The sequence below is a fragment of the Meleagris gallopavo genome, chromosome 1 (genome assembly GCF_000146605.3).
Source record: "Meleagris gallopavo isolate NT-WF06-2002-E0010 breed Aviagen turkey brand Nicholas breeding stock chromosome 1, Turkey_5.1, whole genome shotgun sequence".
Lineage (NCBI taxonomy): Eukaryota > Metazoa > Chordata > Aves > Galliformes > Phasianidae > Meleagris > Meleagris gallopavo.
In genome coordinates this window covers 104,501,091-104,526,254 of record NC_015011.2, presented here as the reverse complement: position 1 = coordinate 104,526,254, position 25,164 = coordinate 104,501,091, and the positions used below count along the sequence as shown (strand labels likewise).

The following is a 25,164-nucleotide window of genomic DNA, read 5'->3' as shown; positions in this document are numbered from 1 at the left end:
CGCCATGCTGATCACGCTCTGCTACCTCTACCTATGGGCGCGCTGGGGGCCTTGCTCGGCCGAGCTCATCCGCCGTACCGTGCGCCGCCTCCACCGCTCCCGTTGCTCCTTCACCTTCTGCTGCTCCACCGGCCCTGCAGCGTCTCCGGCTTATCCGCCGCTCAGGCCGGCACCGCCCGAGGAGCGAGTCTGCCTCAGGATAGGAAACAAAGTCTTCTTCACGGACGAGACGCAGGTACGTGCGAGGGAGGGAGAAGCCAGGGACGGCGGCCTCCGCCGTTACCGTGATCTCGAAGGAGGGGCGAGTGTCCGCTCCCCGGGCTGTGCCGCGCTGTCCTCGCCCATCAGTGGCCGATCCTCGCCAGTACGGCTTTTATTATGGAAAACTGCCCGCTTCTCTGGACACAGAACGTTACCTCGGGTAAGGAAAATGTGATGCGAAAAACGCCATCGCGTTTGTACGGATGGGCAGCGGTGGAAGAGAAGCACACAGTACCTGGAGGAGTTCCGCTTAGTTTCAGTTTTACTTTAGGATACGGTAAGCTTGCTGCCAGCCTTGCAGGTTCAGAAATGGAACTCCTGGGGCACCGCTCCTCTCTGTGGGTCACCTGATTTATTTGAATTAAGATTGGGCTTATCTGTAACTAAATACCTGAGTAAGGCTGAGGGAAGGCATCATCTTGATCGCCCCCTTTTTTTTCTTTTTTTTGCCTATTTTCAGAATTGTTCATGTGCTTGTGGAAGTTATTTCAGTTATGACACTTTTTACATAAATGAGTATTAATAAATCATAGAATGGCTAGGGTTTGAAAAGGACCACAATGATCATCTAGTTTCGACCTCCTGCCACGGGCAGGGTCACCAACCACAATGTATTTATGATATGTGTTTTTGGCTAAAGCTTTTCCAGAAGCAGGAAAGCTGATTTTTGGGTGGCCCTGTGCGGAGCCTAGATTTGCACTTAATGACCCTTGTGGCTTCATTCCAACTCAAGATAATTCTATGAAGTTAAGCAGTCCGAAAGGAGGCTGGTTTCAGCGCAGTGCAAGCAAGGGTGCAAATGGAATGGATTCAAAAGTAGTTTCTCGCAATCCAATGATTGGACTATTTCTATATACTTAGAAGAGATGGTAGCAGCATCTCTCACAGGGCAGTTAAGCAGTTGCTAAGTCCTTGAAAACAAAAATCAAGTATTTTTTCCATTTCCTCAGAAAAATTCTATGTAAATGGCAGAGTCCTGCGCTTTAGTGAACATAAAGAGCAGAGTTCTGTATAAACAGTGGAAAGTTCTGTGTAAATGTGAAATATGAAATCATATTTCAACAAGTCCATGCTTTCTTTGCTCCACTTCTGCTCATGTCTAAAATAGCTTCTCCCCAGTCCTTACTGCATACTAAACACATTTCTTTTTGTCCGCTATGCTCTAAATGCAGACTTCATACGCTTGTCAGTTTCTGATTGTGTGAGTTAAGAAACTCTCAAGGGAATTGCATTTTGGCTTGATGTTTGACAAAGTCAATGCTCTTATTCACAGTGTATTTGTCTCTTAAAAAAAGCGCATTGGAAGTTATGATCTGTATTTGCTGGATTACCTGTGCAAAAGGCCTGCCATCCTACATCCTGTTCCTGTGACACATAAGGGTTCTGACTTAACTGTATTACAGACAGAGGCAGCACTGCTGTGGAATGCTGCATCATTCATTGAACACTGGAGAAAAAAAAAAGAAAAGATGACTGTCATGCTTTTGGCCTCTAGAAAGCTAGCTGAGCTACACACTGGTTTCTAAATAGCAACCTAACAAATTTCTTTTTTCCCGCCTTTCCCCCCAGTTAATCAAACTGAACTTCTAAGGTAATACAAAGCTTCAATAGTTTGGCTCACTTTTCTGTGGAAGGTAGCAGTATTTATTTTTGCAGCTTCCATGCTCAGAAAAGCTGGTTGGATGGCAAGCTAGCCAGATTGTCCTCTTGAAGTTCAGTTATAGAAAGAAGTCTTAATATACGGTGTTTTTATTTACATGTGGAATCATGTCTATGTGTAGTATGTTCTCTGGAATTTTTCTCATGCTTCTATGTGGAGTTACCAAAGGAATACAAAGCATCTGTTTCTAGTATAGTGGTACTAAAATAGCTATTTCTTTTACTATTTACAACTTATAAAATATGGTGGGAAAAATAATGTCAATACAGTATTGTGCAATTAACAAATGTACAATTAGAAGAGTAGCATGGTTAGTATGGTATTTTACAGGTTTATAGTTATATCATGGTGAAGAGACAACAAAAAATGAAATGCTCACCCACATCCTCAGCTCACAGTATAAAACTCCACAAGGAGGAATCTCCAGAAGAGATCCTTCCCTAGTGGCAGTCAGCCCTTAAATGGGGTCTAGGAAAGATGCAGCCAGGCTCCACCCCTTCTGGTCACACAGGTGAATTGCCTTCACCTGTGCTCCCAGGGCTGACTCAGTGCTTGCCTCAGGTGATCAATCAGTGGTTCAGGCCATGACTCAACAGTTCCCATACACATATCTACATACTGTATTAATTTTTTGGAGGCTGTACACTTCCACAAAAATAAAACTATTTATACATAACAGGCTTTACAAAAGAATTCTTAGAACTATAAGTTAGCTATCCTGAATATTAGACACGTGTAATATACAGTCCTTGGGTCATTTGTGGCTCATAGCTGATGGATCTTTTGGCAGATGGGTGTAGAAACAGTGTGTACTACTTAGCTGTGGGACTATGTTTCCTGGAGAACTGTTACCTAACCCATCTGAATGCTAGCCAGGTAATGGCACTGTGCTGACTGAGTGTGTGTGCTGTGTTATGACTGCCTTCTCGATCTCTACGAAAGCTCAAGCAGTGCTCTTCCACCATCAGGAACCAGCACTGAGATGGAAGAAGGAGCCAGGGCAGCCTGCAGTGTGAGTGAGAGAGGAGGACTGGATTGAATGAAACATACTGCCAATGGCAGAGTCCAGTGGCAAGTGGCCCAAGAAGGTCTCAGTGCCAATAGCACAGCTGTCTTCAGTAGCCTGCTCAACTGCATGCTTCTACTGTAAAGTTGAATGCTGGCATCTGAGTTGTCTTGAAAGCTGATCCATTTTTATAAGTGATCCATTTTTATTTTACTTTTAATATGTCCCTTCTTAATGGTTCAGGATGATTTCCCCTTTTTGCTTATGGGAAGTTCTCTTCCTTTGTGAAATTGTAGAGACTGTTCATGTAAAGCTGAAGAGTTAGATTTGATTTTGGTCTGGGGAAAATTCGAAAAAGAATTATTAAATCAGATGTTTCCTTTCCCGTTTCTTTCAGCTCCTCGATGATTTAAACAGATGGAGTCTACTTCTCATTTCTCCTTTTATTTATCCTGATAAGTTACTAGAAACGGAACATATTGCTTTTGTGACAGAAAGTGTTTCAGCTCAGGCAGATAACTTGCAGAAATTACCTGTGTCTTCAAAAGAGGTAAGCACTTCTCTTTGTTTCGTGTAAAGAAAGTAGTAGTGCAAGGTCTAGCATCGATATGGACATAGAATTAAGCGTAACTCTAAAAGCTTGAAAGAATAAATCAATCACAGATTTTGTACATTTATAATGTTATTGGGAATAAAAATATAATCTAGTCATTAAACGATCTATTTTCTACTTCAAATAAATGTATCAACATTTGATATTAAATACATTTTGATAATTTTTTCGAAGTCTATTGAAGTGAGGCCAAAGTCAAATTCTTAATTTCTTTGCTTTTCTATAAAATGCAGTTGGGAAATGGTAATGCTTCTTGTTCAAAATTTACAAATAATGTTTGACCTGTAATTCGTAATACTGAAAAATGTTGTTGAGTTACAGAATGGACCTCATTGCTCACTAATGCAAGGAGAGAAGAGGTAGAAAGCCATGTATGCATCTCTGGGTAGACAGTAGTAAAACATTTGGCTTGATTGCTAGAATAGCATAAAATTGACAGAGTCCTCCACTAGATAGCCTATGCCATGAACTAGGACTGCTATCTGGAGGGGCCTAATTAGGTGTCCTCCTGCGTTGTCCCTACTTAGCACCCCACAGAATCATCTGTCATCCTTACTTTCTGGCATCAGGTTACCACGTCCTTTTAGTTGTTAAAGATGCTGTTGCATCTGTAAGTAATTGTGGTTCATCAGTTCTCTTGGATGAGGAGCATGCATTTTCCAAGGAACTTGTTCTGGGACATGATCTGGGAGTCCTCTGCTGTAGTGAACACAGAGAGCAGAGATTCTGGTGACTTACCTACCCTGGTAAGAATGCAGGAACAGAAGGACAGGCTGTGAATGGGAATGATTCCGGATGTCTGCAACCTAATTTTAGTACCCTCTGTAGGCCTTTGAATTGAGAAGAAAGCATGCTAATGACATCCTGGAATCACAGAATGGCGTGGGTTGAAAAGGACCACAATGATCATCCAGTTTCAACCCCCCTGCTATGTGTAGGGTCACCAACCAGCAGACCAGGCTGCCCAGAGCCACATCCAGCCTGGCCTTGAATGCCTCCAGGGATGGGGCATCCACAGCCTCCTTGGGCAACCTGTTCCAGTGCGTCACCACCCTCTGTGTGAAAAACTTCCTCCTAATATCTAACCTAAACCTCCCCTGTCTCAGTTTAAAACCATTCCCCCTTGTCCTATCGCAATCCACCCTCATAAGCAGTTGTTCCCCCTCCTGTTTGCTCCCTTCAAGTATTGGAAGGCCACAATGAGGTCTCCTCAGAGTCTTCCCTTCAAGCTAAACAAGCCTGGTTCTCTCAACCTTTCTTGATAGGAGAGGTGCTCCAGTCCTCTGATCATCTTAGTGGTCCTCTTCTGGTCCCGTTTCAAGAGTTCCATATTCAGGTCATATATCTTGGCAGTAGCCTAACTTTGAGAGGTTCTTTTGTTTTTTCACTTTATTCATACTAGACAGCAGTAACTACTTTTTACTTATTAGTATGCCTAATGTTCTACTTGGTGCCATGAAGAAAGGGAAGAAGTATCAATATATTCTCAAAATTTACAGGTGATGTGGATGTTAGCTGCTTGTGTGTGTTTTCTGGATAAGAAAGGATGTCTTAAAAATGTTATGATTCTTAACTTCCACCATAGGGAATAGCCCAGAGTCATATGATGAAGAGAGGGACTGTGGAAGAGTTGGCTTGAAAGGCATGCAGAAAAGGAGAAGAGATTAAGGTTTTTGTAGACAAGAAAGCAGTGTACTCTGAAAATTCTTAGGTACCCTGAGTGTCTCAGACTGGTTGCCCTTTTATTGAATTTCTGGGCAAAGAGACTTGGCAGCAGCACAGCACTTGAAGAAAAAGCTGATCAGGAATAATGGGTGATATATGTATGTTTGGGTTTAACAAACCTTCTCTGAGGGAAGCCTTCTTTTCTAAGGACCAGAATTCTCAATGTACCAAGCAACTTAAATCTTTTGTACTTACTTGTGTACTTCTGATAAAATAATTTTGTTACTTTTGACACTTGAATTTACCATTTGTGCTGGTTTGCTTTCATAACATCCCTGTGGCTCTGCCTGTTGTTGTGATGTTTTTCCATACCAGAATCTTTAGAGAAGGCAGTTAACAACTCTGCAGTTGATCTTGCAAAAACATAATACTGTTGGTATATTTTATATTCTTCTTTTCAAGCTGAAAAACATGCATGTGGTTTATTCTTAGATTGTGAAGTGGTCTGACTACTGTTCACCATTGGCCTATAAACCTGGGGAACCATATAAGTTAATTGCTGAAGCAAGTATAGATAATTTCAGTAGCCTTGGAATAGCATTCATGGAAGACAGGCTTCAAATGGATAACGGAATGGTTCCATGCAAGATTGTTTGTGAGTATTTTCACATATTTGTTTTTAATGATAAAATGTGTTTGTTTTAGAGCTGTGCATATGATCTTAATATCTACATAAATAAGCATTTGGCCTTATGGCAGTGGAGATGGATTCAGTTTTTGCTTATTTTGACTTGTAGTATGGAGGTTGCTCTGAAAGTATTGCCTCCTACTTAATTCCATGGAAACTACAACAGATAGAAACAGCACAATAACACTATTTGATAGAGCAAATTCTCAGCTACAAAACATTATTTCTCAACGCACCACCATTATCCATACATTTTCATCAGCGATCAACAAAAGCCTGCATTACATGCTCATAAAAATTTGCTCCAATGGAGATGACCTGTTGTTGCTCTTGCCACTTCTGAAATGCACCACCAACCCCTCACTGCGCTTGCATTCACTGTTTGGTCTCCATCAACATTCAGAAAGCATCAGTGAATGTCAGTGGGTGCCATTTTTTTCCACATGGAGGAACTGTCATGACAACAAAATGTAATGGAATATTGGTTGGAAGGGTCAACCTCTACTGCCATACAACCAATATCCACCTCTGACATTGTGTGCCAACATAATAAAATAGGAGACATTACTTTAGGAGTGGCCCTTGTATTTCTGTGATTCAGAAACTGAAAGAAAGTACCGTATGAAGAATAATTTTTCTCTCCTCTTTCTCATTTAGTTGACTCCACAAGTTTTGCTCACAGTAGGTATCTTTGCCCTTCTTTTTTTCATTTGTACTTACCAGGAAATTTTTATCTTTGCATTTCTGTTCTTTTTAGGGAAAGGAATTCACATTTGCTATTTGTTTTTTCTCTGGATTTTTAGCCCCTATGTATTGCCTATAGCTGATTGTGTCTCCCTTTCTGCAGATTGGAAGCAGTTCAGATGTATCTATTCCTTTTTTTTTTAATGCAAAGCTTTTATTTTACTGCGTTTGACAGTGCCAGAGACATGGTTCAGCATTTCTGTCTTACCCAATATCATGACTTTAATAGCTTATTTCAAAATCTATTTGCAACCTATTTCAAAACCTTTCATTTCAAAATTGTAGTTTTCCACTCTGTCCTCCTTAACAGATCAGTATTTTTCCAAAAGTATTTCCCTTGCTTTATTTTGTCCATTTTTTTAGTCATGTACAAAAACCGACAAACTGATACTTTTGTGAGAACTTTTCTGCCTTCTTCTCATTTACTGTTGTTCTCTTACGAGCACATCTGAATTGTATACAATTGTCAGGTTTTGTTTTTCTCCATATATTTGTGCACTGCTAATGAGTGTTAGTGGGCTTTTTAAATGTTCTCTGTAAATAACAAGTGTTACACTCTCATCCATACTTCCCTGAAACAAATAGTCATTACAGTCAATGACTTGTTTTATGAGCATAAATTTATTCTATTCAAGGGAGTGGTTTTGATGTGTCAAACAGATAAAATTTGTAATATTCTGGACTTGTGCTGAAATTAAGCCTTGATTCTGCTGATATAGTATATTCATCATAGATCTTCTGATTAAATTTTTATAACTCCTCCTTTTTTAACTCTTACAGCTGTCCATTTACAAGAAAATACTCTGAAGGAGTTAAAACAGCTTACACCATCTATGAAAGAGAAGAGTGCAAGCATTACACAGATGAATGAAGTAACTCCTGCTACTTTTGGGACTACTGTTAAAACACAGTTTGGAGTAGCTGAGTCTGCAGGACAAGGTGATACAGAGGCAAAAGAAGAGAAATCTAAGCTAGGAAAAGAAAATGAGCACAAAGATGAATCCAACAGCCTATCTGACAAAGAGACAGGTTTTGGAGAGCATCATCACTTGCATCTTTCCAGCTGTCGTGAATGTCTACAACTTGAAAACAGCACTATCGAATCAGTCAGGTTTGCCTCTGTGGAAGACATTCCAGAACTTCCTGATGATTGCAATAGCAAACTGGAAGAGAATGGTGATTGTCTAACAGCAGGAATAAAGAGAATAAACGTTGCTGGAAAGCCCCCTAATATATTGATTTATGTTGGCTCTGGAACTGCAAAAGTGGGCTTTGAGCAAGTAAAATCAGTCATTCAGGAATGTGTTGATACAGACAGCTACACCATCTACCAGCTGCATGAGGAACAAGTTCTGAAAGCTCCATGGATTGATAATTCACTACTGTTGATCATTGCCACAGAAAGGCCTATTTCTGAGAAGAACCAAAAACAGTTTATGAAGTTTTTATCTAAAGGTGGAAAAATTCTAGGGTTATCTTCCTCTTTTACATTTGATGGTATACAAATAAAGAGGAAAGATAAACTAAAGAGAACTGTTCATGAATTAGTGGTCTCTATAATGGACAGTACTGAAATGAAGTTAAATCTTTTGATCACTGGCTGTATTTTTGAGGTGAAGGAAGAGAGCAGCAAAGTGAAGCTGTTGAGTTGCTTAAATAATGCTGATAAAGATATAGTTATTGTTCATCTGCCTTATGGAGACAATGGAGGAGAAGCCATTCTTTCTCAGGTACTGTGTATTGAAAAGCATTAATTTGCTCATTGATACACAGTTTGTATTCTAAAGAAGTTCATTTGTTGATCTGGCATGCTCTTTGGAATGTTTGGCAAGAGGCAAATGTGGATATATGTCTCTGTGAATGTACAAGGGCTCTGAATACAGAGTGGTGTTCACTTTATCCTCAGGAAACCTAAAGAATGGTAGAAAAATGTCACTGCTACTGCAGGTCCTTGTTTTCAGTATGTTGGTCATGTGCAATTTCTATGGATGGTAGAGGAGACAGCAGATATGCATGGTAAGAAAGCCACTTCAAAGGCAGAGCCATCAATTTCTGCTGCTAGAAGATTCACCATGCTACAGCTGTGCATGTTGCAGACTTTGGGAAATAGGAACAGGAAAAGCAGAGTTATTGATGAATTCTGGGTAAAAGCTGATACTGACAAAATAAAAGCTTTCATACAAAAATACAAAATATGATGAAGAAGAGAGTCAGAAGAGGAAGTAAAATAAAATGTGCAAGAAACTTTAAAGAATTTTCCTTTTAAGTTCTAAGAATAAGATAGCCAGATCTCTTTGGAAAGAGTACATGAGAAAAGTCCCAGACTGTTGTTGCATACTGTGTATACAAAAAACTGCCCCACAATTTCTCTCATGAACAAGTAGCTATAATAAAGATTAGTCTCTGATGGTGCTGAAATGCCACTGTTGATTTAGATCTGTTGGTACTGTTTTTCTAGTATTGTTTCCCTAACTGTATTTGTATACCAGCACTCTGAATGAACTAAACAGTTTCTTACTTTGTTTAGTAGAGTTCTGGGTAAATTTAATTTCCAGATGGATGTTGGCCTTGCTGATCTGTAGTTTAAAAAAAAACAAACAAACAAAAACAAAACAACCTCCCCACACTTTTATTCATTTGGGATGTATTTCTTCTGAATACAATGAAAATTGAAACAGCTTGAAATTTTAAATTAACCTGTTTTGCTTTCTAAAAGTAGATGAGCATGTTTTCAGTCAGTAATATATGCTTATAATTTTGGGAAGGAGTGGAGAGCTCTGGTCAGCTGAAAACTAATTTTTTTTTTTTTACTTCCCGAGTCTTCCTTCAGGATTTAAACTTTTAACTATGTTAATATTTTGCATCTTAGAAATAGAAAGGGAGAGATTCAGGGGGAAAAGAATTAAAACTCGTGAGTTGAGATAGAGGTAGTTATATAGGACAAAAAGGAAGGGAAAATAATGGTGATTAAAGAGTATACAGAGCAAGTGGTGCTTAGCGCAGTGCTCACCACCCATCGAGAAGTACCCAGCCATTTCTCAAGCAGTGGCTGCCACTATTCTTCTCTTCCCAGCTTTATAGTTCAGCATGACACCATGTGCTATGGGACATCCCTTTGGCCATTTTAGGTCAGCTTTCTGGCTGTGTCCCCTCCCAGCTGCCTGTACAACCCCAGCTCCTCGCTAGCAGGGCAGCATGAGGAGCTGAAATATCCTTGGCTGTGTGTTAGCATTGTTAGCACTCCTCAGCAACAACTACAACATCAGTTTGTGACCAGTGTTATTTAGTGCATCTTAAATCCAAACGCAGCACCGTACCAGCTACTAGGATGAAAGTTAACTCTGTCGCAACTGGAAGCAGGATGTTATCCTCAGTTTAAGTTAAATCTGCTAGCATTTTGAAAATTGGTATATGTATAGTAAGATGTTTATAACTCTGGTGGAAATTTTGCTACCTGTGTGATCCGTTTGTGCTTGGACTGGAAAATTGGTTAGATCATTGCTATTCATTTCTGCAAGTTCCACGGTAAAACCTGCTTTGCTGTACCATTTAAATGAAGGCTTCTCCTGTAATAAAACTTAACACTGCAAAAGTTTGCCCCAGGAAAAAAAAAAAATGTTACAGTATAGCTTCAAAAATCAGATTAAAAGGATTAGAATGTCATTTTATAATTACAAATGACTTCCAGTTTGGATTTGAAAAACCTCATTGTTTTCTTTTCAGGAGGCTGACAGTGACGTCAGCCATTCTATAACATTTTATAACAGAGACTTGTTGTTTCCCTTTTTTCTGTACTCTTCTGTTGACCATTTGTTCTACCCACCCTGGCTACCTTCAGCAAATTTCTCAGAATTTCAGTGAAATAGGTCATCAATAAAAGCTGAAGAACATCATTAAAATGTGCAAAATGGGAGAAACTAACACAATGGCGTTTGATTTGCATCAAATGTATGTACATGAAGTAGTGTACAAAAACTTCAAAATATTTTGAAACAAGCAAACAAATGAAAGCAGGCCTTGAAGGTATTTCATTTCTTCTTTTAAACAACTGCTTGAGCCGTGAGATTTGTTTATCTACCAAGTCCTGTTCTGGGGTTCTGAGATACTGTTCAGAGATATTTCTTTAGCTATGCTTTTAGCTACTTAATATGTGTGGCACAGTAAGGACGTGTTCTGGCAGACTTCTATTGATCTTGTGCAACCTCTGATAAAGGTCTTTCAATATAATGTAATTCTACTTTTGCACAAGCCGGAATATGAGTAATATTACTGTTGATTCTAAGATCCCTCTTGTAGGAGTTTAAATTAATGAATATCTACAAGTTTGAACTTCTTCAGAAGAAGATGAGTTTATTATGTAGATTTTAGAGAAAATTGTTGTGTATCAGCAACTGTGATCCCTGACTGTTAAGATATAACTACTCCCTAGTTTTTAGTAGGGTGATTATACCCAAAATGTAGGTATGATAAATATGTGAGATAACTAAGTTACACTAATTATGCAACCACAGTTAGGATGGAGTTTGTTGAGCACATCTCTCTCTGCCAATATAAAATGTGTAATCTAGCAAAACAATTTTTAAAATTCTCTTTGCGTGTGTCCTGCCAGGTACATTTGGAACTGGATACTAATTCTGTGGATATCCAAACTGAAGAGGATTTTAATTTGCTTAAGATGAGCAATTCCAAGAGATACGAAGTCCTCAAGGAGATTCTGATATCACTTGGCCTGAGTTGTGAATTAAGTGAAGTTCCTACCTTGACACCTATTTATCTTCTCTCTTCTGATGAGGTACAGCTTCTACTTATATTTCAGTTGGCTGACAGTTACACGTCAAGGCAAATTCAGTGTTCACTTTGAATATGACTTGTAAATATGGTGGATTTTTTTTTTGGAGAGCTTTATTGTGAATGAATGAAAAGCTTAATTTCTACTCTGTTGTTATTTTATTACCTGTTTGTGGTAGTTTTGAATTTAATAATGGAGGAATGTTTACTTTATATTTTAAGAGTTGTGCTTGTTTACATGCTTCTGAGTATCAAACGTAAGTCTGTGATAAGCTACAGGGAGAACTAATTCAAACAACGGGAATTGTTTTTATTTAAAACTAGGTGGAAATTTCTGTATAGGTTGGGAACAAAAGATCAAATAACATAAAGTTGTGTGACAGGTAGATCAGTAGCAGATCCAGACTAACTCATAATTGTGTAAGCCAATTCTTTTTCATTTCTCTTCAATTAATTCCATTTGCCTCTATGAATCTGAAAGTGCTCAGCTTCGTGACAGTGCACGCTGATGTGCAGGTGCAGTCTTTGCCTCTGAAGACCAATGCAAAGAAGGCATTGAGTACTTCAGCTTTTTCTAACAATGTCTGCCACTAGGTTCTTCCCCATGCATCAGTTAACCAAGGTTTTTCTTGAATAACTTCTTTGAAATAAGAAAATCATTGTAATCTCTTCTTGCTACTGTTACTGTCCAGCACTAAATTAACTCTAGGCAGATATTTAACTTCCTGAGTTTCATCTATAGTACCCAAGTTATATTTTTATATACTTCTTGCATTGCTTGTCCTTGTTTCTACTATTCATATGTTCTTTTTCTGCATGTTAGCTCATTAAAAAATTCCCTGTTTAACCAATCAGGCCTTGTCTTCCTGCAAACAGTGTTTCATAGCAAAGATCTTCATAATTATACTTTACAAATCAGTTGTATTTCCTGAGTATCCTTCTTTGTGTGGTTTCTTTCCAAGGAATCCTAACAAGCAATTCCTTGAATAAGCTGGACTCTACTTTCCCAAGACGTAACTTTCCCATTTACCTTCCTAGCCTTTTTCCAGATCATGTGTTCTCATTGTTGCTGCAGTCAGTGCAGCTGTCTGTGACCAAATTTGAAACAAGCACTTGTCTCTCTGTCTGCAGTAAACTCAAAAGAATTAGTTTTATGTCTATGTTAAAAATTAAAACTCATTTAGCCTTTCTAATTATTCAATATGCTTTATACAGAAGACTTAAAATTTATGTAACTAATTTTTTTTGTGTGTGTTCTTTTCCTTTACTGTTTTTTTGTGATTATCTTTCCTATGCACTTGCAATTTTCAAGCAGTCATGCTGTCATTAAAATAAGTTACCTAATTTCTATCCAAACTTGCCATCTAGTGGCATGTTACAGGTTGCAGTCCATTAAAGGTTTTCTTAAATATTTACTGTATAGTTAAATCTCACACCAAAATTGTTTTGTAAATGTTATTTCTCCATAGTATATTTTATTTTTGCTTTGGCCATAACATGTCTTCCAGAATATAGTGTGAAAGTTGCAACTTGTGTGTAAGAGCTACAGCTAATAATGAAGAAACAGCACAGTAAAATAAGTAAGAAATACGCAATAGTTGAGCTTTCTGACAAGTTACTTATGTTATGACATGACATATGTAGAAAAATAAGTTTCTCACAGTGAAATGCATCTATAATTTCAGAAATACTTAAACAAGATTTAGGTTACAGCATATGTCAGGAAAATTGGAAAGGGAGGTGGAAGAGCTGCCTTGAAAACTTTGTAATTTTTGAACTTTGATCTATTTTTTATGTCACTATTGAAAGAATTTGCCATGTGGGTCTCTAGGATGTACTGGAGTGAATATGCCTTTCCTGAGAGATTAACCAAATTATGCTTACTGGCAACAAATGATTTTTCGATTTTTTTTTTAATTAATATTTTTCTGTATTAAGAAATGCTATAATAAGTCAACTGATGATCAAGCAACTTCATAATGTCTTGTTAGCAGTTGCCAGTAGCAGATACTTAGGCAAAAATGGAAGAACGGCACGTGGCGCTCCTCCTTTCTAGGAGCTGGCAGTTCATTTTCTTTCAAGCTGAAGGTTGCACCCGTACCACTCCATTTAAAAATCACTAACTTCAACAGATTTTTCTAATTCTATTAAGAAGCTATAAGTTCATTTTGCTTACATGTGAGAAATATTTTATTTTGCTCTTTATTTTCTACTTCATTAAGAAAAAGAAAATATTTTTGTCCTTGTTTTTAGTTCTTCAAATTTTAATTACTATTCTACTTAGCTATTTTTTTTCCTTTCAGATCTATAAGCTTCAATTTACAGTAGGTCTGTTTCTTTTCTGTGTGATTTATTTGGTTTACCTTAGCCGTTCCCTTTCCTCTTTATCGCTTCATGACTTTCATCAGACCTAGTTCCTTCTACTCCGTGGACCTGAAATAAAACTTACTCAATTTTATTGAATGAGCAAGTATCTTCTGTATTTTCCTCGGCCCCAAATGTCTGATCAGTCTGTCTTTTTATATTATCAGTGCAATGCTGTTAACTTATAGTTCTTTCTGCTTACTGTCTAAGTCTTAGGAGAGCTACAGTTCAGTATATGAAGAAATGAGCAAATGTATAATTATCTAACACATAAGCAACCTCCATTTAAAATTAATTTTCTTCAAAAAAAGAATTAGAAAGACAGACGATTATATTTTTTGCCTTTGGCATATGAAACAAAAATCTATTTTGAGATTGAATGCCAAATATTTGGGAAGAAATATTTAAACTTTTTGACCCTAGTTACATTGAAAATTACATAATTTTATCATTAAAGAAAAATGTTAGAGATAGAACGGTCAAGCTTTTAAAATAAGTGATATATTGGCTTCTTAAGGCTTTGCTACTAGATCTGTGCAGCTGGTGTTCTAAAACAGGCAGAGATCTCCAGGTTATCTGTAGTAAAGCTGGTGACAAGATGAGTTACAGGCTGTACTAATTGAGCAGTGAATCTCATTTACTCTTAGCAGTTGAATAACTGATTCTAAGCAATGGAAGTTAAATCACATTGTTACCTCTGTTGGGGCAACATATTTAGGTTAATTGTCAATAGGAAGTTAAAATATCAGACTGAGATGTCAAATTAGAAAATATAACTTGTTTAATATTTGTTTATGTGGCACTTTTCAAATAATATCTCTGCTGTGATTAATTTCCATATCTCAGGTATTCTCAGTTTTGTTCTTATTTTCTTCATCATTTCTTTTGTTTACCTCACTTTTTCTAAAAATGGCCACAGTTTGATATTGAAATTCTGGTAATATTGTGGCTCTGAATTCAAATAAAAGCTCTTTTTAATAAAATAATTACATTTTTACTTACATACATCATTTTTTATATACGGTTCATGACAATTCCTCTTAAAACTCATGGCAGCCCAGACAAGCCAAAAGGTTGGACATTAATACCTCTACCTCTAATACCTGAATAATGGATGATATTGTCTGTCTGGTTAGAGGTCTATGTCTTACCATGTGGAATTATGCTAGTCAAATCCTCAGCTCATGCTGGCTTCTGTTGGTGGTGAAAGATTGCTGTGACAGCTTCTATGTTTTATTCATGATCTCCTTTCTTGTAAATACAATGTAAGATAATGGGCCTGGAAAGAAACAACACTCAAGGCAACTCTTTCATCACAGAGTTTTTTACACCAAGACAAGTATGGTTTACTTCCAATTGGACATTTTAGAATTCAGTTAGCTGGGGAAAAAACATTTTATTGATATAGTGCTGCAACAACAATGAAGGCAGTGTTTGGAAGGCAGATTACTTGCTAGGTAAAAGTTAAGTTAAATCTATACAACTTGTTGGTCTTAGAAGTTGTTTTAGTGACAAGAATGACTATTGAAATACAGCACTTTTCCACTTTCTTTGATCTGATATAACACAGTTAAGCAAATTGTAGACTTGTCCAGTGCTTTAAAAACAAAATTTTGCATCACTGTAGTGCTAGTAAAATCTAAGTGTTTAAACAAATGGTGATGACTATATGCCTGTTATCTGGCCCCCATATGTTCAGTGATAGCTTCAAGCATAGAGATCTGATTATTTCTGCAGCTTTGCCTTGGAACACTCAGATATTTACTCTTTCTCATTACCATTTTAAAGGTTTTTTTTTTCAGAAATAAAGGCTAGGATTGTATTTTATTGCTCTGCAATTCAGCAGAGCGTATTCTTGGCTTCATGGAAATTGGAAACAAGAATTCACTCCTCAGAGAATGAGAGATATTTGACAGAATAATGATTATCTCCATTAGGAAATGCGTTATTCCCACACATTTTCTGGTCTGAAGCTTCTCAGACTTGACTAGTGACTCAGGCTGTGTTAGGCTGAGTCAGTTTTTTTCATTATCTTCCAAATGGATGGCAGCCAAATCATGAAATACAAGCAGTCTTCATTGCTTTGGCTGAGCTAGTAGCCATCTTTTAAACAGTACGCTCTTCTGGAATAACAAAGAGGCAGTAGAAAGATATTGACTGAAGTTTGAATTTGGGAGCTTTGACTTTTGTTTACTGGGGACAGAGAATAATTTAAAAGTCCAAATGAACATCTCTTGCATTTCAGACTTGCTTTTAGAGGACATTTTGAGATCCAGAATACTAGGCTCAAATGGATAACAAACTGTAAAGATGACTGTGTATTTGAATAACTGAGGTACATTGCAGCAGAATCAGTTGGACCAATTCTACATTTTGAGCTGCTGTTCTAAACTCCAACTCTGTGATGCCATCGGCTGTTTTAAAATTCCAAGTCCATTATGTCAGCAAAGAGAGTATGAAGTTACTTTATCCTGAATAAATCTTTCTTTGAGGATGGGAAATTTGATCTCTTAGCTAGCACTATAATGAACATAGATTTCAGGGTACATTTTAAGTCCATTTTTCTGAAATATTTCCATATGTATCAGTGCCTATTGTAAAACTTGAGATCCAACTGCAAAACTGCTATTTAATAAAGTATATTACCAGTGTTAAAGTCAGATAAAGTTATACTAAAGTTCAAAAACCTGATTATTTTTGTTATCTGATAATTTTGTGCTTTAAGGTGTGTCATCTACAAAATACAAGACTTGCTTATTCTTTTGTATCATCCACAAAGTGTTAAGCATTGTTCTTGCCTTTTAGCCTGTAGGACAAAAAACAGGAGCCATTTGGAGATTTTCTTTTTCCAGAAAGGCAATTTGCTTCTTGCTTTAGCTCAGGAGTAACCTGAGAGCTGAGAAAACCAGTGAAAGAAATGCATGCTGTTTTGAGCTATCTTTTGATCCCTGGTGAATAGTTTGTGTCCAAAATTTTTTACTTCTGTTTATGTATTATTATTATTATCATTTCAGTTGAACTCTGCCTTACTGCCAGAAGTCTTTGTATGTGAAAGCTTTGAGAGTTTGTGTATTGGTTGGAAGGTAAATATCTTTTAGTGAAGCTGATTCAGGCAAAAACAAACCTGTAACATAGATGCAACAATGTAAGCGAAGGTGTCAAACACCTGCCAAACACCCTTCTTTGTGTTGATTTTCTATCGTTCTGAATGGAATGACCCTTGAAGAGAAGACAGCTATTTGACAGTCAGTTAGTTGAGCAGCAGTAAAGGCGATGAAGATACAAAGGGACTGTCATGTGCTTTGGCACTTCAAAGTTCAGTTGGACAGAGGAAGATAGAAAACCATTCATCTGAAAGCTATTTCTATGCTGAGGTAATAAGCCTCTGCAGATTTCTGTTTTACAGGATGATTGAAGTTGGAAGGGACCTTTTATTGGTCACCCGGTCCAACCTTCTGCTTAAGCAGGGCAGCTTAGAGCATGTTGCCCAGGACCATATCCAAGTTGCTTTTGAAGATGATAGATGGATGTGGAGTAAGTATTGTGTATCTTTGTCTGTTCTCATCTGTCCTCTGTTATTCTGTGTATCTGTATTTACATAGTTTCCTCTTACAGGTCTGTCCATTCTACCTAAATGGAACTCTGTGACTGGAACACACGTCTTGTTCTTGTCTCCTCCCAGCTGGCAAGCCTGGCTCTATTAATGAGGCAGTAACTTGTGAGGGACTGAATATTGCTGTGAAGGAAGGAAGGGGTTGTCATGGGGAAGCTGAGATAGGGAAACTTGGGGATATTGCAGTAGATGAGGTAGAATGATACCAGTTCTAAGTATAATTACAATAGGTCATTTTATGGATTGTAGCAATGACTTGAAGACTTGCTGATGCCACCATCTCCCTTGCTGAAAGAGATGATGGGAGAAAGCAAGAGAAGTATTTGAAATAATAATAGAAACTGTATGTAGGGGATGTGGACAAAAGGATGGTGAAGGGTATAGTGCTTAAACTATTTGATACAATTAGAAGAAACTAGGCTTTCCCGGTTCTCTGTTCAGAGGCTGCATATTTAACCTGTCATATAATGCAAAAAAACTAATAAACTATAAATGGATTTTTGGTAACTTTTGGGGGAAAAAAAAAAGTATCTAACAGATTGCTTTTTGTAACTCTGTAGTAGAGGCTCTTACTGACAGCTGAGTTTGCTTCTACTGGCTCTATAATTATCAGAAGGCTAAATTATTTATCAGTTAATTTTTCACACTTGTATGTTTCTTCATACTTCTGTTTACATCTCATGATTGAAGAACAGCTGGTGTACAGCAGGTATTTTCAGTGAATTCACCAGGAAATAGACTGTCAAGCATTGTGAGACTTCAATATTGATCAACTATGATAGCATTGGCTTTACATTAAAATCAACAAGAATCCCTATTCCTCTAAGAAGCTGGAAGCAGTTGAGGCTTTTTATGCAGCATCTTGAGTGAGGAAATGTACCTTACCGCTAGGGGTCACTTATTAGCTGAATTTAGAGAAAAGCCACAAATATGGAAGGGATGGAAAAGATTTTATGCACTGTGAGTTGTATATAGATTTGAATTAAAATTTCCGTGTGCATTTGCAGCAACTGGCCTATATAGTATTTCTTCAATTTTAAAACTGTGTTGTAAATGTTACAAGATCAATGGTATGTAGTGTCAAAATACGGTAAAACATTTACAATTAAGAAATCTTGATGAAAGATGAGGGAGACTCTGAAAGTGGAACCAAGTAATTCCAGGTGGTTGCTTCCTAAAGTTATCCTTCACTTTTCTGCTATTACACTCCAGGGAATACTTAACGTATTGGTGGGAGGGAAAAAAAGAAATGTGGCAAATGTTCCCTTTCTTGTGTATTTCTTTTAAGAAAATGTTTTCTTTTTTCTTTTGTGATAGCAGCAAAATGCTGTTTATGTTAAACAACAATGAATAGCAAACTTCAGTTGCTTTACGGTCTGTAAACAACTTTTGACTGTGTATTGGGTTGATAAATGTTTTGGACAATCATTTAGAAAACCCAAGAAGCTTGGAGAAATGAAAGAAAATACCTGGCTTGTAGTAATATCCATAAAAAGGGTCTTTATGGTGCTGTGAGATCTAAAATTTAGTGTCTTTGTACTGAGGAGCATTTAATCTTACTGTAGAATCTGTTCTGATATGAAATAGATGTGTGCTCACTTCTGAAAAAAAGTGCAACTTATTGAAATTTTATTCTGTCATGTTTCAGAGCTTGCTTTGTTCAAATCAATATGCATGATACTTCACTACCGTTTTCTTCAGTAGGTATGAACTTTCTGTACTGTATAGAGTAGAAGATATAAGCTGTTCAGAAATTATAATGATGTGTGATGTATTTAAAGATTTCAGAGCTAAGTGTTCATCTTTTCTGTTAACTTCTCATCCTTGAATGTATAGTTAATAGCATTTTGATTGAATACTCTTTCTTGAATGCAGGTCATTCAGTGTAGAGTGTTGTTAGCCAGTGTGTGAGGCTGAATTTTCTTGGTTTCAGTTTATCTTGGAGTTTGCAATAAGAATCTAAGTAAAAAATGCTGAAATCCACAGTGGCAAATTAATCCATAGCCATGTTGGCTGTGTGTCTAGTACAGGCACACATTATAACTTAATGCGAAGGCTTCAATTAAAGTGACTGGTTTTGGGTTTTGTGTCAGCACTCTGTAAGTTGTGACCGTTGTACGGTTTGGAGTCAGAGTTCATCTGCCTTTGAGCAGATGGGTGATTTTAGATAGCAAGAATCCATAACTTGTGACAAACGCTCTGGAGATCCATGGCAATTTGGCATTGATTTGTTTACTATGACCTCACTGGTAAAGATCTGACAAAAGTGGAGTATTTCCAAACTTGAGATTCTTTGACTGTTGGTGGGGCCTGTAGCTAATTTATGTAAGTGAGACTGGGAAAATGAGAACAGGCTTGGCATCAGCTGGAGTCCTGTGAGATGCTATCATGTTACTGTTGCTCAGAAATGATGATACATTTCCACAATGGGAAATCATCATCGTGGTTATCTGACAACTTAATTAGGGCTTATTTTGTATATTTATTTTAAAACAAAACATAGCTAGATGATACAAGATCATGTATTTTAATTAGAGGTAAAAGTTGAATAAGCGAGAGAAAATATGAGTCAACAAGACAAACTGCAAACTTTTTCTGTTATTTAAACAGTGTATTTTCCACACTGAGGTCCTCTGTATATATTTCTTTAACAGTTAGCAATTCTTGGACAATTCAGCTGCTCGATAACATTGGTGATATCTTATGAAGAAGTTCATTATCATGAGAAAAAGAATCATTCACAACAAAAAGCTTTTTAGTTAAGTTTATTGAGCTGTTTTTACTTTGGAAAATTAAGATGGGAATTTATTTAACATTATCATTGAGTTAGAAGACATTGCAGTATTCTCAGAATTAGCTGTACAAATGTATCTATGGAGAATGCAAAAAATATTTCAAGTGCTGCTTCCATCAGTAGTTGAAAGGAAAAGATTGACTTACAAATGCATTCATTTTTTGACAGTTCATTTTAAGAAATGACTTGAGGTTTCTGCCATGTTGAGGAAATACTGAAATTCCAGGTGCAGTGGCAATGGAATTTGGCATGTGACTATCTGGCTGACTTTATGCAGTTCTTGTAGTGAAGAGCTGATTAAAGAACAGCTGCTAGCTTAAATCAGACATTTGCTTTACTTTCTACTACAGCTTTTCTATAAAAGATTATTTTATTTGGTTTCTAGTCGGTGACAAGGGAAACTTATTTCAAATTTATAAATCATTTTATTCAATTACTTGACAGTAGTAGTGTAGTGGTGACATTAATTACAGAGGATTTACGAAAGCAATGAAGCAAAGTTTCATAATTATTTGAAGAAATTAAGTCAAGATAAAAAAAAATTAGAAGAATAAATTTTGTTCTCTCAATAATGTAAGTTTCTTTTGCCTATAAAAGTATCCTATTTAAAGATGCTGCATTGTCACGTCTATCAAGCAAACCTTTATTCTTACAGTTAGGTTATACAGAGCATTGTTTTGCAGGATTGCATGATTTAATAGTAAGAATTTCAGTCAGTCACTGTTCTTTATCTGTGCCAATACCAAAGAATCAGCAGTGCTGCTGAAGTTTGGTACCTAAATGCTATACTAAGTCTGTTAATGATTACATCTTATTTTAGTAGCCATACTGGCAACTTCAGGTTTCAGAAATGAAGTCTTCTGTCTTTAACTCTTTATAAATGAATGATGTAATAGAGATTATGAAAATGACACTGACCTAGAGAAAAAGACCTGAGGAAAGTGGAGATGAGACTTTTTCATCTAGCGTTTAAATTGGCATTCTTCTTGTCTGACGAGGATAAGAACTTTTTTTGAGAGAAAAATCTCAGGAGGAAGAGCTAGTTGGTCTTACTGGATGAAAGAGAAAACAAATGCTGTGTGGGTGGAGAGAGGGGAATGGGGCAACAGCTGAAGAGGCAGAGGTAAGAGGCAAGTCTTAGCCATATAGAAAACAACTTCTATTGCTGCATATTCTAGCATTCCCTACAGCTGCTAGTTATAATGCATGTCTAAAAAATATTGGTTATCAAATCTGTGCTACTTCTGGGCAGATCGTTCCATTAGGATGTAAGGTACAGATCAACATTTGATTTTTACAGCTTTGTAGAGCCTCATTTTCGTTTTCTAATGTGTATTACTTACCCATTGCGTGGCAAATTGTACTGGACTTGCTTAACGAATATTTTGAATACCAGTTCAGAAAATATTGTAAAATATCCTCTCAGTTTGTGAAAACTGACTGTCTGTGTAATTCAAAGCCCAGCCTTAGCAGGATCAATATTCAAGAAGGTAGTACAGTGTGCTCCCACTTGCTTTAACAAGGATAAGAATCTCTCCTGCAATTTAAGGTGATAATTTTTACAGTTTTTTCACGGCAAGAATTAAGATTTGAAGGCAGAACAATAGATCACTTCATAACTTAAGCCTTCAGAAATGGGTAACAAATTGCAGATCTCAAAATATTAGCCTGATAAAATATCTAGATTTTTATTCCATTAGTAAAAGACTTTCTATAGAATGAATATCATGTTCTAACTACTGCAGAGAGGCTGAGTAAAGATAACGTGATTTTTATTTGCAAGAATGAAATGTGAAGTTAGATTTTGGGTTATAAAGTATACACATATTGAGTAGTATGTGTAAGTTTCCTTTTTCCTGCTTTGTCACGATATTTTTTTAGACGTTACATTTTAAAAAAAAGCAATTGGTTATAATTTTTTTCTTAGTTACCTTTCAGTGGATAAAGTTGGCAATATTTTCAGTGGAAAAATGTAATCATAAAAATTCTTTGAAAGGAAGAACATTATTCAGTCAGAGAAAACATACTGCCATCTCCTCCTTTAAAGAACAGGACTTAGATATACTTCTTGTAATGCACAAAAACAGCTTTTAATAATTGGAAAACATCTGAAGATCCTCTTAATTTTAAGATATAGAGAAAATGATTTTGAGAGATTATGTCTTAGCTTTTCCATGTAGCCAAAACCAAAAGAAAAAAAAGGTATTTCTGAGATTCTTTTGTTTCAGAAGGAAAAAATTGGTATTTGCTGCATAATCTTGAAGATTTAAACAAAAAATTACATACAGCATGCTTTGACATTATGACTCGTTATATGAAATAAGCAATTATCCGTGCATTTTTCTGATCTGGAAGATAGATAATCTTTTCTTTCCAAAACTGAACTGTTAATAATACAATTAGGTCATACACCATAGCCTACCAGACAGGAACAGCAGCTGCAGAGGTGGAAGTTACCTAATTAGTGTTTCCTCTTTTTTTTTTTTTAAACTGTATTTTGGATGTTGATTTATTATCTGCTTTTTCATCACTAATATATTGTAGTACAGTAGCTTAAAGCAAATACGTACTCTTTTTCACTTATTATAGAAAGGGGGGGCAGTGTCCCCAAGTTAACATAAGCAGTATGAGCTGCAAATTAGCGTAAATATTCATGCTGCTTGTTTGAGTTCTGGGGTTCTGACAAGAATACCTGAAAATATTTCAAGTTTTGTCTTTAAAATACTTGTTTTAAAGAAATATGTTTGACATCAAACGTATTCTGAGCTGGCGATGAAAGATGCTTTGTCTTTCATACGAGAATCGATAATTGGATTTGAGACATGTGCAACCTCTTTGGCTCAAAAAGTCCTTATTATGTGGATTGGTAGAAGAGAATATTACTTTTGCCTGCCATATTCTTTTCTCATGTGTCTGATGCTGGCCGCTGCTGGAGAAAAGGTACAGGTTTAAAGAGCAGCAGCTCTGTACAAAAGTTGCCCCTTTCTTTGAAGTCATTAGTTATTTTTGCGTTTGAAGGGGAAGTTCATCAGCTTTAGTAATTATGGGAAGATTTTCCTTCTATCTGTTTGAGCCATATGCAGCATCTGGGAAGCAACAACATTTTAGTTTGGTATTTCCGCCAAGTGGTATGGATGAAATAGCTAGCAACAACAGGGATATGCTTTTATCTCTGTGGCAAGCATTTCCTCTTGGAATTGGGAATGGACTTCAATTTTTTCTAAATATTTTCTAGCTTTTTCTCTCTTATTTGCTCTACTCTGTCTAATGATACTCTTCTTACTATTTAGCAGTCCAGCTGTAACAAGTTAAGACACTTCTGAGCTGCAATAAATCTTACAATAATTATTGCTATACTTATTGCTCTGTACAAAAAATTTTTCTCGTGTACTCAGAGATGTCTCTTTGTCTTTGGAGCATATTTTAATTTACTGGTCGAATGTTACTTTTGCAGGGACTGTCACATTCCCAGTTTGAGCAATAATGTTAGCTAGACAAACTGAAAATACACATCAGACTTCTAACTATTAAATTATAATCACTTTACTCATTCTCTTGTTTCTCTGTCTGTTTGTTTCAAGGAACAAAGATCCAAATTGTCTCTATTTAACCAAGGATAAATTAATCATTAGATGTCACAGACTGAGCATACAGATTTTCTCTGTAGCTTAAGTTCATTAGCTTTCATGGAACTATTCTGCATTTTCAGTTAGCTATTTTCATTTTATTATTTGAGATCATTCCTGAGATTTTTTATTTCAGTATGATTTGCTAGCCATCTGATTTGGGATTATTAATCAAGAGTCTTCAACATAGGTTCATATTTAGTCAGTTAGAAGTTCATCTTTGGAGTAGATATCTGCAGGGCTATTTTGTAGTGTTTTAAAGCTTTTACTTCATGCTGTTGAGATTCTTCATTTTTAGAAGTGTTGTCTGGGTAGGAAGTTGTAGTTTTTTGTCTTTGTTTCTCTATGACTCTTATCTATTTTTTCCCTTTTAGTATTATTATAGGGCTCTGAATTTCAGCTTTACCATTTTCATGGTCAGCCAGAATGTCTGGAAGGCTCGATACAACCATGTGGATTGGGAGCTGGAATTGTCGCTCACTCACATTCTGGCTGCTCAGCCAGAATGAAAACTCATACTAACCTGTATTATTACTCCACGTAAAAGGTTTCACACCTTGTCAGAACGTGTAACCTCAAGTAACTACTGTACTGCAGTCACTAAACCTTTCTAGTAGGGTATATTATAGCCCATACGCAGCAAGCATTTACTAATTAAATAAATTTACCAAGCTTTACCAGAAGGTTGTTTTTTTGTTTATTGTCTCCACTCCCCTATTCCCCTGCCCTCCTTCTTTGATGGCATTTCCTTACCAGGGTTAATACTACATTTTAATGGAGAAAGTCTGAAAAATGAATTATTTTTCAGGTGTGCTATTCAGTGGAGTCCTCAGGCAAGAGCCTGTTTCTGTGCATTGTGATTAGTTTGTATTAATAGTGGTTTCCTTAAGCTGTATTCAACATAGAATGTTATAATTTCTGTTAATGAATTTTACTTCAGGAAGCTTTATTTGACAGATTGTGTCTTCCCTCAACTGTTATAACAGTGATAGAAAATAAATATTCATAAACACGTAAGCAGACTTATACTCAGAGACAAGTCAAGGGAATCAAAAGTCCTTCAGAGTAAATAATGTGCCATTGTTGTAAATGCCTCTGAATGCCTGTATTTCCTTCCATTGATCATTTCTCTTACAGTGCCTCTTTCTCGAGTTTTTTCTTGTTTGCTTCTTTGAGCACCATGTTTCCCAAGTTGCTGTTAAAAAAGACCCCAAATATCAATCATGAGTTCTGATTTCCACTTCATTCTCTACGGTATGATAACTTCTGCATGTTGTTTTGGTCTGTTGGAGTAGAGCTAGTGGTGTGTATGACTTGATTAAAGTGAGCTCAGTCTTGGAGG

The 25,164-nt window shown here is 36.7% G+C and overlaps 1 protein-coding gene across 1 annotated transcript in view; it reads left to right on the top strand.

The window, feature by feature from the left end:
* The window catches only part of HLCS (holocarboxylase synthetase), a 116,463-nt gene continuing 91,299 nt past the window's right edge, over positions 1–25,164 (top strand). Inside the window, exons 1-5 of the mRNA XM_003202932.4 lie at positions 1–235; positions 3,325–3,477; positions 5,698–5,860; positions 7,418–8,367; positions 11,247–11,429. Of these exons, the coding sequence (XP_003202980.2) occupies positions 5–235; positions 3,325–3,477; positions 5,698–5,860; positions 7,418–8,367; positions 11,247–11,429 (1,680 nt within the window). The 5' untranslated portion in view covers positions 1–4. The remainder of the gene's footprint in view (positions 236–3,324; positions 3,478–5,697; positions 5,861–7,417; positions 8,368–11,246; positions 11,430–25,164) is intronic.